At 37.3% G+C, this 13,163-nt stretch overlaps 1 protein-coding gene across 2 annotated transcripts in view; it reads left to right on the forward strand.

Annotated features, from left to right (window-relative positions):
* The window catches only part of DENND1B (DENN domain containing 1B), a 158,151-nt gene that overhangs the window by 58,754 nt on the left and 86,234 nt on the right, over positions 1 to 13,163 (forward strand). For both annotated transcript variants that reach the window (XM_027463101.3, XM_027463102.3), the window contains exon 5: positions 6,166 to 6,285. In XM_027463101.3, the coding sequence (XP_027318902.1) occupies positions 6,166 to 6,285 (120 nt within the window). The remainder of the gene's footprint in view (positions 1 to 6,165; positions 6,286 to 13,163) is intronic.

Raw genomic sequence — 13,163 nt, forward strand, 5'->3', positions numbered from 1 at the left:
CTATGTGTGGGACAACTTACGGCTGTGTGGTGTTTATGCTACTCAGTTCAGGCATTTTTATAGTATAGACATATATTGCCACTTTCTTTTTTTGTAAAAAAAAACCTGTTCAGGTGTCTTGTTTTCTCCATTTTTTTTTGTTGTGTGTGTGGGGGAATGGGACTGATACAGACAAGTACTGAGAAAAACATTGCTATAACTCCTTCTCGTGTGGTTTTCTTTTTGATGGATGTTGAAGATGTGACAAACACTTAGCTTTTCTTCTAGCCATAAATGTGATTTTCCCTTGTTTGGTGAATACTTATTTATTTTCTTGTATTGAGGACCATGATAGACTATACACCGAGTGCCCCCCACGTGTTTTACAGGCAGTTTCAGTGACAAGTTCTGTACAGAAATCTTTGATTGAAGTGTAACACAAAGTTTCTGTTTCATTGATTGAGCATGTTGTACTCCAGGGAAAGTAGTTTCTCAAACTGTATTATGTGTACTATCCATATATAAACCACTTAGAGCACCTTCTGATCCTCCTAAGAGCTAGGAATTACCAGTGCAAAAGTGGAACTTCCACTGATGCTGCTGATCAAGATAGCTGGAATAAAGAACATGGCTTTGTTCCATAGATTGCTTCTGGGCTTTCTCCTACCGTGCAGCTTGAGTGTTCTTTTTATTAAATAGATAAATACAACTCAAAGTAGTAAAGCTCTATTCTTTAAATTATGGAAGTAGCAAAGTTAAAGCCCTGCTAAAGCACAGTGGTAAGTCCATCATCATGTATTCAACTCCACCTCACCTGTGATTAATGAATGAATTGAGAAGTAAATGAAAGAAAATGTATTTGATTTTGTTTATTCACTGTGATGCAATGATCAGACTGAGATCCAGATTTGATTCTGTCATAGTGCTTACTTCATCTCATCAGACATACTGACTTTATCTTTTATGTGCATGTAGTAAATAGCTGTACGCTATTTGTTCTAATTATCAAAATTGCATACTGTGAATGGTGATTAAAATCTGTAGGTACTCCTGTTAAATTTAACCTGAAAGTCAAGCCAAAGAAGGCACAATAAATGGTGTAATTGTTGACCATGACTTAAACTTTGATTTTATATATATATATATATATATATATATATATATATATAATCGAAAGCAAGCACATAATTTTTTGCTGCCTGGTATGGCTTACCTTTTATGTTGAAGGGATTAAGAAAGGAATTGTAATAAAAGTTCTTAAGCATTTATTCCAAGAACCACTGTATTTTTTTTTTGGGGGGGGGACACTAAATTATTTTAGACTTAATAAATAGCACAATTGTATACCATTTTAAGAGTTCATTTGTAGATATTTACAAATATGTTCCTTTTTCTTCTGCTACACACTTCCTTTCTCTGCTTCTATTCATATGGAATGGTACCATTTGAAAACAAAGAGGTTTTTCATTTCCTTGTAATGTTTGTTAAGCTATTTTTTTTTTCACATTAGAGAAATCATACTTCTTTTCTCTTGTTCCTTGCATCCTTTATGCAAACTCTTCATGATGATGCTGACTTATTTCCACTATCAGTCTTCTGTACTTTCCCTCTCAACCTCAAACCTGTGTGTAACTTCGCAGAGCCCGTACCTTGATCTCTAGCTCTATCCGTGTAGATGGGTGATGGCGTAAGCATGCCAATGCTCTCCTTGTTCTAGTTGGTCCCGCTTCAAATCCAGTCCTAAGTTGCGAGAAGTCTGTGTAAGGACAGGAGAAACCCAGGTAGTGGAGTCATGGGTCACAGAGCAGGCTTCAAAGTGGAGACGGTAGTTTCTGATTTGGGAATAGTAATAAATGGAAGAAGTCTCAACCTAGGGATGCTGGTTCCCTGAAATTCAAAGCCCTTTAGAAATTCTAAAATTTGAAGAACAACTCATTTCAAATATACTTTGTTTCCTAAACAGATTAATTTGGAAGAAGAGCAACTGTAATTGAGAACAGGAGATAAATGTAATGGTCAGACATGCTGTTTTTCGTTGAAAGAAGAGATTTAATTTCTGCCTGAATCAGGTCTCTCAAGGCAGCCTTAAAATGCGGCATGCACAATAGCAATAGTATAAACAAAAATCTTTCAAATGATTGTTTATCTGCTCCTTGCGTATCAAAGAACCTTTTCTGCATTCTGTAGATACTTAGGGAAATTTTAACAACTATTTTTATTCATATAGTGACCTGTAATAACCTTGAAAGAGCCCATTGTAGTCTCCAGAGTTAATAAGTGTTTACACACATCCTTTGCGGTTGGTGATTTATTGTTGTTGAACTAAGATTAAATGTAAGCATGCAATGCAGGAACTGAAAGGAAGTAAAAAGCAATGCAGAAGAATGAGTTTGGTGACAGTTTGTGGCACCTTGTGCCTGCTGTCTCCCTGCAGGAGAGCAGATCCCGTGTTCTGACGTAACGCGCTTGCCGCCATTTTGAAGTTGGGTCAGTCGATCCTGTGCTCTGTCAGAAAGTATAGGTAATGCTTTCTATAGGCGATTTCGCTGGGTAACAATTGTGTTTTACACATGACGTTAATGCTAAGGAAAAGTGCTAGAAGCACCTTTGCTGTGAGTTTGTAGCAGTTACAGGAGCTGTTATGTGCCACCAAAGTCAAAACTTCACCTCAGAGACATAAGTCCCATAGCCAAAATTTGTCCGCATTATGTATGATACATTAAATCTGTAGTGGTAGCACTTCTTGAATGTTTTATGTGTTAGGTTTATACGTTTTGGTTGTCTATTGTTTTACAGAGATCTCTGGTCATCATTAGGTTGTTACTGTAAGGCTTAAGTATAGTCAGTTTTTCTTCTGCTGAAGAGGATTAAAGAAACAGGCATCCTTGCTGCCCCCAGCTCTTATGTGGAGCTCTCAAATTAGCAACCCAGGGTTAATTCAGCATTTTAAACTCTAATCAAAAAATGTGGTGCAGATGGATGGTCACTAGGTTCTGCTAGCTGTTCCTTGAAGCAAATGGAACCAAATGCAAACTTTTGGTTGTCTGTGGAGATTCAGCTTTGGAGTTTTCCTCAGTTTGAACATCCGGAACAAGTTGCTTACACTCTTTTTTAAGTCTGCAGGATGCAGTTTTCAAGCTGAGCTGTTTTCACACTGACTGTCAAAACACAGAGTTGTATCTCCTACAGAAGCAAAGGGAAGATGTTGAGTTGGAGGTGGTGAGATGGCACTGGGATTGCCTCCCACTGGACTGCCAGAACTTGGCTGAGCTATTTTTAATAGAAAGAGAATATCAAAATTTAAATCTTATTTTTAAAGTGGTCTTGTGTAACAACACTTCTATATATGCTTTACTTGCAATACTGGATATCCTCCCGTGTCATCTACCACTGTTGGCAAGGGAGGAGGCAAATAACTTTAAGCAAGGGACACATACTGGTGTGAGGTTTTTCTGTGGCTAAGGAATTGTATTTAAGCAGCAATGGAGAAGAGTCATTTGCCTGACATACATATACACAGTACAGAAAAACCAAAGCCTGCATAGATGGGCATCTGTTAAGAATAGCTTTTTGTAAATAATTGATCATCTGCGTGAGTTAGGGGCCCATGGCCTGCCCATGCCAGGCTAGCGGGTGACTGCCAGGCCCAGGCCCAGGCGAGGCCGCAGCCGGGCAGGGCACGGGTGAGGGCAGGAGGCACCAAGGGCACTGTGCACTGTGTGGATGCCAGCACTGCTGCTGCTGGGCATTGTAAGCACCCAGCGAGGCACCAGGCTGCAGATTTCTATGGAGATGTGCTTGCAGGAATAAAGAGACAGGTGCAAAGATGTGAAATAGCAAATTGGATCATTGGCAAGGGAGTAATAACATGCTGTTATCGATGGTTCTCTGATGTGTCCAACATAATATACACGCAGCATGCAAGGTATGTAAAAGAGCCTGAAAGATGAAGCACTGAGAGAGCCACTAAGCATCTACTGTGTCTTAAAAGCGCACTCGATTGTCTTCCAGTTTATTGAAGACAATCAAGGAGAATACTTGTAATGACTTGTGTAATTACCTAATGTAAAAATGTCCATTTACTATAATGGATCTCCAGTGGTTCTACTGGACCAGGATAAAGATAACTTGTACTGCTGTTTATATTCAGCACAGGCTTTTATTTCAGCCTGATCACTGTATGTTCTGAAGGGATAAAACCAAATGGAAACAAGTGGGAGATTCTGCAGTCTGGGTAGTAGCATCGCTTGGCTAACATTTAAGTTGTTGTCATATATCATTAAGCAGTATAGTGTGCGTGTCCCACATAATTTCTTCATTTCTTTAATTTCCTTCTACTTTCTTCTTTCTGAAGGGAAAATTTTTATATTTTATTTGTTGGAGCTTTTTGCAAAAATTGCAGGGGATAAATTAAAAAAAAAGATGCACTTAGTGGTGAGATTTGTTCTCAGCTTCTGCAGGAATTCATTTTCAGCTTGGTATGTAAGAATGAACCATACCTGACATATATTAACCGTATCACTCACTAGCAGCCACATAGGTATTCTGCTGAAGAAGATAAATTAAGAATGAGAAAATAACAGAGGAAAATAGGGTTACAGACAGAATTACTGCATTTTACGTTTTCAAATCTCCCTGCACTTCCCATTACAACTTTGCTTTTATATGCTTTTAACTATGCCATACGTTATCTTTCATGGTTGAAAATGACGAGACTCTACCACTTGTTTTCTTTGGAAGATGTTGGAAAAGTGCAATATGTATTTCTGTGAGTAAACTGAAGATGCAATTGTGTTCTGAAATGCTTACACTAAATTCTGTGAAAATCACCAAAATTTGACCATGTTGAGAAGCCTTTGAAAACATTCCTGTTTTAGATTTTAGTAATGATGGTTACTGACTGGTATTCATCTGAGGCATACATTGTCGTTCTTGCTTTAGAACTGGGTGGGACTTGCCTAAAGTTGTTGTCATGGCACAGGATGGTATAGCTGAGAGCTGCTCTGTCCTCTGCTGTCCTCTGGCTGAAGCTGACAGGTTGCACAGGAGAGAAGGATGTCTGGCTCAAAAGCAAAAGGAGACAGGAGTCACAGAGGAGGTGCCCTGATTGTAGAAGGAAATTGGGAAAAGGTCTATGCTGTCAAACAGAAAGTGGGGGTAAGGAATGGAGGTTAGGACTAGGAACTGGAGGGTTTGAGGAATCAGAGGTGATGCTGAGAACAAACCACATTACCCTGTGCTGGTTGAGCGGGGCGCTTGGGGATAAGAGGAAATGGAAGACCACGCAGGGAAATGTGTAAACTTATTCTGTCCCAGGTGGTATGTGTTTTGGTATAGCCTCGAAGATGCTATTGCTTATTATTTTAGTTCTTGTGCTATTTGTTTTTGATTGTTTTCAGTCTTTTGCATTTGCAGAATAGAAAAGCTTGCACTTGAAAATAGGCTTAAAAAGGTTTTCTGTTGGGCAATACATAATGGAAAAAAGGAGGAAAAAGTGTAGGTGTGCATGGGAAAGCTACAGGTCTACACAAGAAAAAAAAAAGCTAGTTTTCTAATGTATGTCTTAAGTCAAGCCTGTGCTATGAAATTAAATAAAGTATTTGTAGAACTTCAGCCCTTTGTTTTGGTTGGCATTTTTCACTGTTGAGGTGTGCTCAGAGCCAGCAAGCTGCAGCAAGCTTGTGCCACTCCTGCTTAGGCCTTAGGAAGACCTAAAGACCTTAGGAAGTGGTCTGCCTGCTGAGCTCAGGGCAGTCCGGGGCAGTGTCCTGTCTCCTGCAGTGCAGGCAGGAACGTTCCAGTCTCTCCTTAGCAGCAGCTCCTTCCTCTCATCTTTTATCTACCCTGCTCTATATTTTTTGTAACTCCCATGCCTTCTTTTTGTGATATGGGGTTTGAACCTCACAGAGAGCCCTCAAGTTGGGGGCTCACCGAGGTGGAGGTGGCCAGATCCAGTGGATGGGGCCGGGATGGCAGCAGGAGGCATGGATGAACAAGAGAACTGAGCTCTGGTGTCCATGGGAAGGTGTGGGGTGGAAGAGGCTACCTGGAGGGAAGGAAAGGGGAAAAGGGTTTTCTGAGAAGAAGGATAATGAGGTTTGAACATGGAAATGTTTGAGACTAGTGACTTATATGTTAGTGTTTTTCATGATTTGGTGTTCTTACACTCTGTGTCTAATTTTTCAGGGTGTCCCAAAACCAAGTAGGACAGCATTTTACCTTTGTACTCACCGACATTGAAAGTAAGCAAAGGTTTGGATTTTGCCGTTTGACGTCGGGAGGCAAGGTCTGCCTCTGTATTCTGAGGTAAGTTGGAACAAGAAAACATTGAGTATAGAAGTGAATGTAGGAAAAACATAAAGAAAAATTATTTTTTGAAAATCTTCTGATAATATTTTATGCTTATCTGTCAGTATACCATTTCTGTACAATAGTGTTACCATTGATTTCAGCTGAAGAACAGTCTCAAGCCCCACGTGAGTGTGTTCTTGAGTGAGGCTAAATGATTCAATTTCTGCTTAAAAGCTTTGCAGGCTTTGAATGTTATCTGTATATTCTTACTTTCTAAGGTAATCTTTGACAAGTATCCAGTCAATTTAAGAATGAACTGTGCTATTCTGTATCCCTGTCATTGGAAATATGATTCTTGGGTGTGTCTTCCATCATCTTTAGCCAGACTATTTATCTTATATGAAACTCCAGAGCCAAATTAATTGTCAATGTGCGGCACACCACTTTGGTGCAGAACAGACACTGAAGAAGAAGAAATTTACACCAGCAAAATATTTTGTTTTTCCTTCTGGTTATTCTTTGTTCTCCTTGAAGATAATAGCTTCGATAGTGGGAAAAACACACACACACACACAAAATTGTTTAGCTAAAGCCTTTCTTTACTGTGCTTTATTATAAGGCCAAATTGCCAGTCAATTAATAGCCTACCAGTCTGTAATGCCCATAGGAAAAATGGGGACATCAATTTTGGAAGCACATTAGGAGCCCCCCAAAATCTGTGATTTTAAACAGGTTCTAAACTAATTTTGAGAGCCTGTGCAATGGACTTTTTTGGGGCAGGTAATTCAAAAATAAGTATTTGCTATAAATACTGTAAAAATTCACTGCCATATAATAAAAATAGCAAATGGAAAAGATTTTATTTTGAAAATCAATTGGTTTTCTGTGATCCTGACAATACTTCCTTAATACTACTGTGGAAGGATTTAAGTCAGGATTTTGGAGCATATAATAGCTGTTTTCACTGTGCTAGCTTTTGTTGGTAAGTCTTGTTAATGCCCAGGGAGAATATAAATGTATGCTCTTAGCAGTTTTTTCTGAGCTAGCCTTTTCTTCCCTCATCAGGCTAAAAACAAACGTTTTTTTTACTTGTACTCCTGATGTTGTCTGGGTAGTTTCTGATGTTGCAGTAACAATTCTTTAATCAATTACACTCAAGTATGTACATTTCAATACTGTATGTCGTGCTGCAAAGCAAAGGATGCAGATTGTCAGTTGGTGTAAACTGGGGTATTTCTGTTAACATTTCCACAGAAACATACATCAGTTAAAGATTAGCCAATGATCTGTTACTTGGCAGAATAACTAGGAATATGAAAAGTGGCAAGCTATAATTTTTCACCAAACTGTAATCAAAACATTGCCTTTATTGCTTTTATTGTGACAATTTCAAATTTACAATGCATAGCTGAATGCATAACAGCACTAACTTCATGAAATTGTACTTCTAGATTGGTAGCTCTTTGCTCTCCAATTTGTTTGCCAGTTTGAAATAGTGTTTTGCTCAGATGGAAAGAATGTATCAGTATTTTCCTTTGATGCATTTTAGTACTTGGTCTGATTTCTGCTCTGAATCCAAGATTTGTTAGGAATGACCAAATGAAAGGAGACTTGCTAGCAGATTTCTTTCACCATTTCATCTGACTCTCCCTTGAAAATGTTAATTTATCTTAAACTAACCACTGTCAAAGAAAGTTTAACAAAGAGTTCCTGTCTTTATCATACCTTCATATAAACACACATATGCAGGCATACAAAAATACCATGTCAAGCTATTGCACACCTGCACATCTCCATATGCACAAATTTGTGTATCTGCACTAAGAAGAGGAATACTTTCACACTGGTGGCTGGGGCTTTAACAAAGACAAACTAGAGAGAGTCAAGTATAAAAGACTTAACTAAATGGCAGTAGGTAACTGAAATCTAAATAAGAATCTCTGAAAAGAGAACAGGAACAAGCCAATCACAGAGATGAGAAAGAAATCCATAAAAACCGTGGCAGACTGATGAGTAGGGAACAGGCTTCCCTCTTGTGAATGTCTTTTGCGAATGGTACCATGTCATATACTAACCTGTGCCAGGCCTGCTTACTGGGATTTGAACTGGTTAGTGGGATTCTCAACTGTAAAGGGAAGAGAAGGCTGCTTGTCCTCAGATTTTACACTACCAATGTAAAGCTGCTGGTGAGATTAAGTCTTGTAGTTTCTCTCTCTAAAATTCATTCTTTATCTGAAACACTAGTTTAAGGAAATCAACTTGGAAACGTACTTCAAACTGGAGAATTTAAATCAGAATACACACCCGTCTCATAAAGCATACAGAGAAATTTCATATGTACATTTTATCTACACATGTATAAGACTAATGTGAAAAGAATTGTCTCCCAAATCAGAATGTTCTGTTCAAGTTCTCTGTAAGCAAGAACACAGTTAAATAAAAATGCTCCCATGTAGCTATCCCCGGCATTTTTAGTTGAAGAATTTAATCGTTGTACAGTATTTTCTAAACTGGTCATGCAGAACTTGACAGCAGTTGCCAAATTCAAAGTACAAATAAGTGCAAAATCACACTAAGATGAGAAAACACATTTTGGGTCGTTCTCCAGACTGTTCTCCAGAAGTTGTGTGTGATTCCTTGAAAGTCTTTTTGTTAGTTTGTTTTTCTTTCTGAAACTGCATGGCTGCTTTGTGAAACTCTCGGTGTGAATCCTGCTGTGTCACCTCTTCCATCTCCACAAACTATTGAACTCATGTAGCCCCTTAAGAACAAGAGGTACCACAGCAGGAATATTGTAGTATACCGGTATACTACACAGTATCTTTTTTTCTAATTTTACTTTTTATATGCTAATTTAAATAATAATTTTGGCAGCTCAGATTTCAAGTGGTGCAGTAGAAACATTGATGTTCATTTTTGAATAATATGAGGAGACTTAAATCTTTTGGGTATTGTTTCTATATATCTCTGCTGTTTGTAGCAGCAATAATACTTTCTGAATTTACGTTAAGCTGTTTTTGAATTATCTTGTATGTTTTTAAAACAAAGTTCAGATAATTTGACTCAAATTTGTTTTGTTAAAATCTTGAAACTGTTGTTGGAATCTTGAGGTTGCCCTTATGTATCTAGAGAAATGGAAAATGCATCATTAAAATTTTCAGTCTTAGGTTTCGTTAATTTTATGACTGTAAAATTGTCACCTACGTTTCCAAATGAAATGCTCTAATAAGGAAGACAGGTTTATGTGGTAAGCCTTTGTAGTTCTTCAGTTCAGACCACGCTTGAAGGTTTCTCACTCTTCCTTTAGGCAAATCCCTTAGAAGCAGAATGTTTCAATTTTACACATTTTGTGTCAATTTTCCAGACAGAAAAGTAGCCCCTAGACATTAGACATTTAGCTACGGAAAGGCAGTTTCCTTAGTTTTATTTGATTACTAGAAGTTAGATTCCTGCTGATAGTTCAGGACTGTTAGTGGTTACCTGACTATTTGACAGAAAACATTTCCTTTCCTTTATTTAACCTTTGACTCATGAATGTAAAAGTTTTATCAGAGCTATAGTAGAAGCACAAGTGAGGTGGAAGTCTACTTACTGCAACAAGGGTTATGCGTGACTTTGAATAAAAGTCTGAGCTCCTGCCTTGTGGCTCATTTGGATTAAAAGAAAATGCTAAGTATGTTTCTAATTAGCCATGAAATATCTTGTGCTCGTGTTCTCATGACAGGCAGTGGCTGTACTCTTAAATAAAGACCACTGTATTCTAAACCAGGAAATACATATCTTTTAAAACAATACTGCTTATGTCTTGATATTTTATCTTATTGTGGGAATAATCTTTTATGGCAACTTCATAAGAATATGAAGTTGATATATGTTTGTCTTATATGTTTGTTTCTCAAAAGAGTACTGGTTGTAACATGCAGTCTGCAAAGACAATGTGTGCAATTAAAAAAAACAAACAACACTCAATAAACCAATGATGGTTTTGTAGTTTAAGAAACTAAATTATTTTTATTTGAAGCTTGCACTTCCAAATACATTAAAGCCCTGTTGTTCCTCAGTTTTATCGACTGCAAAGGGGCTTCACTGATAACCTTTTGACATTTTTTAAGACAGCTAATTCATTATAAAATAGAACAATCATAAATAATTTTATGAATGCGTGCGACAGTAATGTCTTACTAGAAACAGACTTTAATTTTGATTTTATCCACTGTTAAGGTACATGTTAGTGTGACAGTTCTGAGTTAGCAGTAATATATTACAGGTCTCCTCTATTAACTTCAGCAATTCTAAAGCCATTTTTGCAGAGAGTGCATTTCTGTACTGACGTGCTTGAAAAAAATGGTTGCTCAACTTAACAGATGTCACTGGATATTTTGACTTTTCCGTACATAGACTTGTTCTACTGTGCTAAATAAAGATTAACTAATTTTTGCAAGTTTTGCCAACACAACAAGCTGAGAAGATTCCTTTACCCGTAATGCTTCTGTTCTGTCACGCACACAAGTCCCATATACAGCACTTTATCCAATGCGATATACTTTACTGGATAAAGATGTAAAGCTTAAATCATGGGAATGCTCATCTATGAATAAATCTATCTACTAGAGTAGTCCAAATAAGTTAATGGGATTATTAATACAAGTGCTTGCAAAACCAGCCTGTGATGTAACAGGAAAAGAATGTTGCTTGACAGCCATGAAGATGTTTCAAAATGAAACGAGCTTGTATTTGGTCTTTGCGTCGAGAATCTGAAATCCCTCCTGACTGATAGCTGTCTGAATTATGAACAAACACAATCTGTGTTTGTTTACTTTTAAAAGCAGAGATGCATTGTGTACACACATACAAACACACGCTTTATTGTTTGCAAACAACAAATGTAGCAATTCTTTGTTGTACTGAAATAATAGCAATTAGTAAATACTTAAAAGAAAAATATGAAGAACTTATTTGCTTTGCATTAGGTCTTCATAATTTTTTTTACAGTATAAACAATATAATTGAAATCATTGGCATAAACTTTTGCAGTTGAACTATGCTTGCGAAGAGCTGAAGACGTGGGAGAAAAAAAACAGGACAGATTTTGGTGGTCTTTGGTTTCATGCCATAGAATGTAATGGAGCACTTGTTTTGATTGGTCTTAATTTTTCAGGTTTAAATGGCATGTTGTTGAAATTATATTAACCTCATATCTGTGGTTATAAGGCTGAAAGCAATTCTTTTCCCAGTCTTTCAGCTCAAAAAGGAAACTGGCATTTTTAAAGGATGTTCAAGTAGTCTGTTTTTACAATGTATTTCTTTGTGGTTTTGTTACATGGAGACATGGAAGTGCATCATCAACCTGATTTTGCCAAGGGAAAGAGTTCTTGTATTGAGTACTCTGGTCAGCATGGTGTAACCGTATGAAAGAAAAATCTTCCCTGGCTTTGTGCTCAGGTTTATTAATTTCAAATAATGAATTTGACCTTGTTGGGCATATATTCTAAAACTTGCATTTAATTTTTCTTTTCAAAGTAAGAGGGGAGCTGAGATCATAGATATAAGAAAGAAATATGGTTAATATTTTATCGAAGTAGGAGCATTTATTTTTATAGCATGCTGTTCATAAATGCTCATTATGAAAAATGAATGATCAGATAAGATTTTACAATATTCTACAGCAGAAAGAAATATGCTTGGGTAATATAGACTGCTACTGCTGAGGTCATGGCAAAACACTGGAAAGTTTTTAGATAACGTCAACTACTTGTGTCCAGTGTTATGAAAGTATTTTGCAATTTAAACCTTGTACCTTGGACAAAACGCTTGAACTGTGTCCTGACCTCTGCTGCAGTTTGAGACTGATAGAATTGTTTGGTGGCTCTGACTTCTGCAGTTTTATTTTCCTGTCCAAGATAAAGTTAATGTGATTCTGGAAGGTAATAGAACAGGAGTCTGAGCTGGAGTATAACTCCAAGATGAGTTGATTTAGGAGCTGTTGCAGTGAGTATTTCACAGGGGCGTGTAGCAGGCCCATAAGCAGTAAGTGGCCACGTGAAGTAAATGTTATGATTATATACAACTATTCTGAAAAGCAGATGCAGTAATGTCACACTTGAACTCCTGTCAACAATACCAAGTACTAGAAATGTCTGTGAGCTTAAAGAGATTGATCAACTTTCAATAATTAGCCAGTACAGTGTATGGTAAAGTGTGATAAAGATATTAATGCACTGGCTTAAAGATGTTGTTGCCTCTGTGTTCGTTTGCGTTTGCAAGAGTAAATTTGTGATGGTTCTGATGATGGTGATTATTATATATATTTTTAAAGAACCAGGAGTTAGGCATTTATAAAGATCGCAGAGTCAGACTGCTATAAAGTGCTTAACTATAACCATGTTGCCAATTCAGATTTCTGCTGTTCTCTTTCTCTGCTGTAAGAACTGGAGTCTATTTCTAAAGCCTGGGCATCTGCTTACTGAGAACAGAGCTGTTAGAAAAAAAACACTCTGCTCTTCATTCTTCACTCTGTTCACTGGGCAGGAGAAGCCTTGGCTTCTGAACCAACCCCTAGCAGCTTTCCCTTTCCTGTAGGGGAAAGCGTTTAGGTTGTGCATACTGGGCTCCTCAGTTGCAATTAGCCTAATGTTTCCTGAAGTACATTTTTGTCATTTCAAGGTATACCAACAGCATTCATTAAAGCTTCTAAAAATGCACCGGAATTATGTCCATGGATTTACACTGTGCTGAACAACAACCAAATATGTAGTATTGTTACATACAGGTATAAAATGTAATAAAAAAAAATTCACCCCTGCCAAATCATGAACAACTAGTATTATACTATTCATGGTAATGTCCTTTGTATTTGTGATAAAACTCTTAAAAAAAAAAAAAAAAAAAAAAGA

Source organism: Anas platyrhynchos, chromosome 8 (assembly GCF_047663525.1).
Source record: "Anas platyrhynchos isolate ZD024472 breed Pekin duck chromosome 8, IASCAAS_PekinDuck_T2T, whole genome shotgun sequence".
Taxonomy (NCBI): Eukaryota; Metazoa; Chordata; class Aves; order Anseriformes; family Anatidae; genus Anas; species Anas platyrhynchos.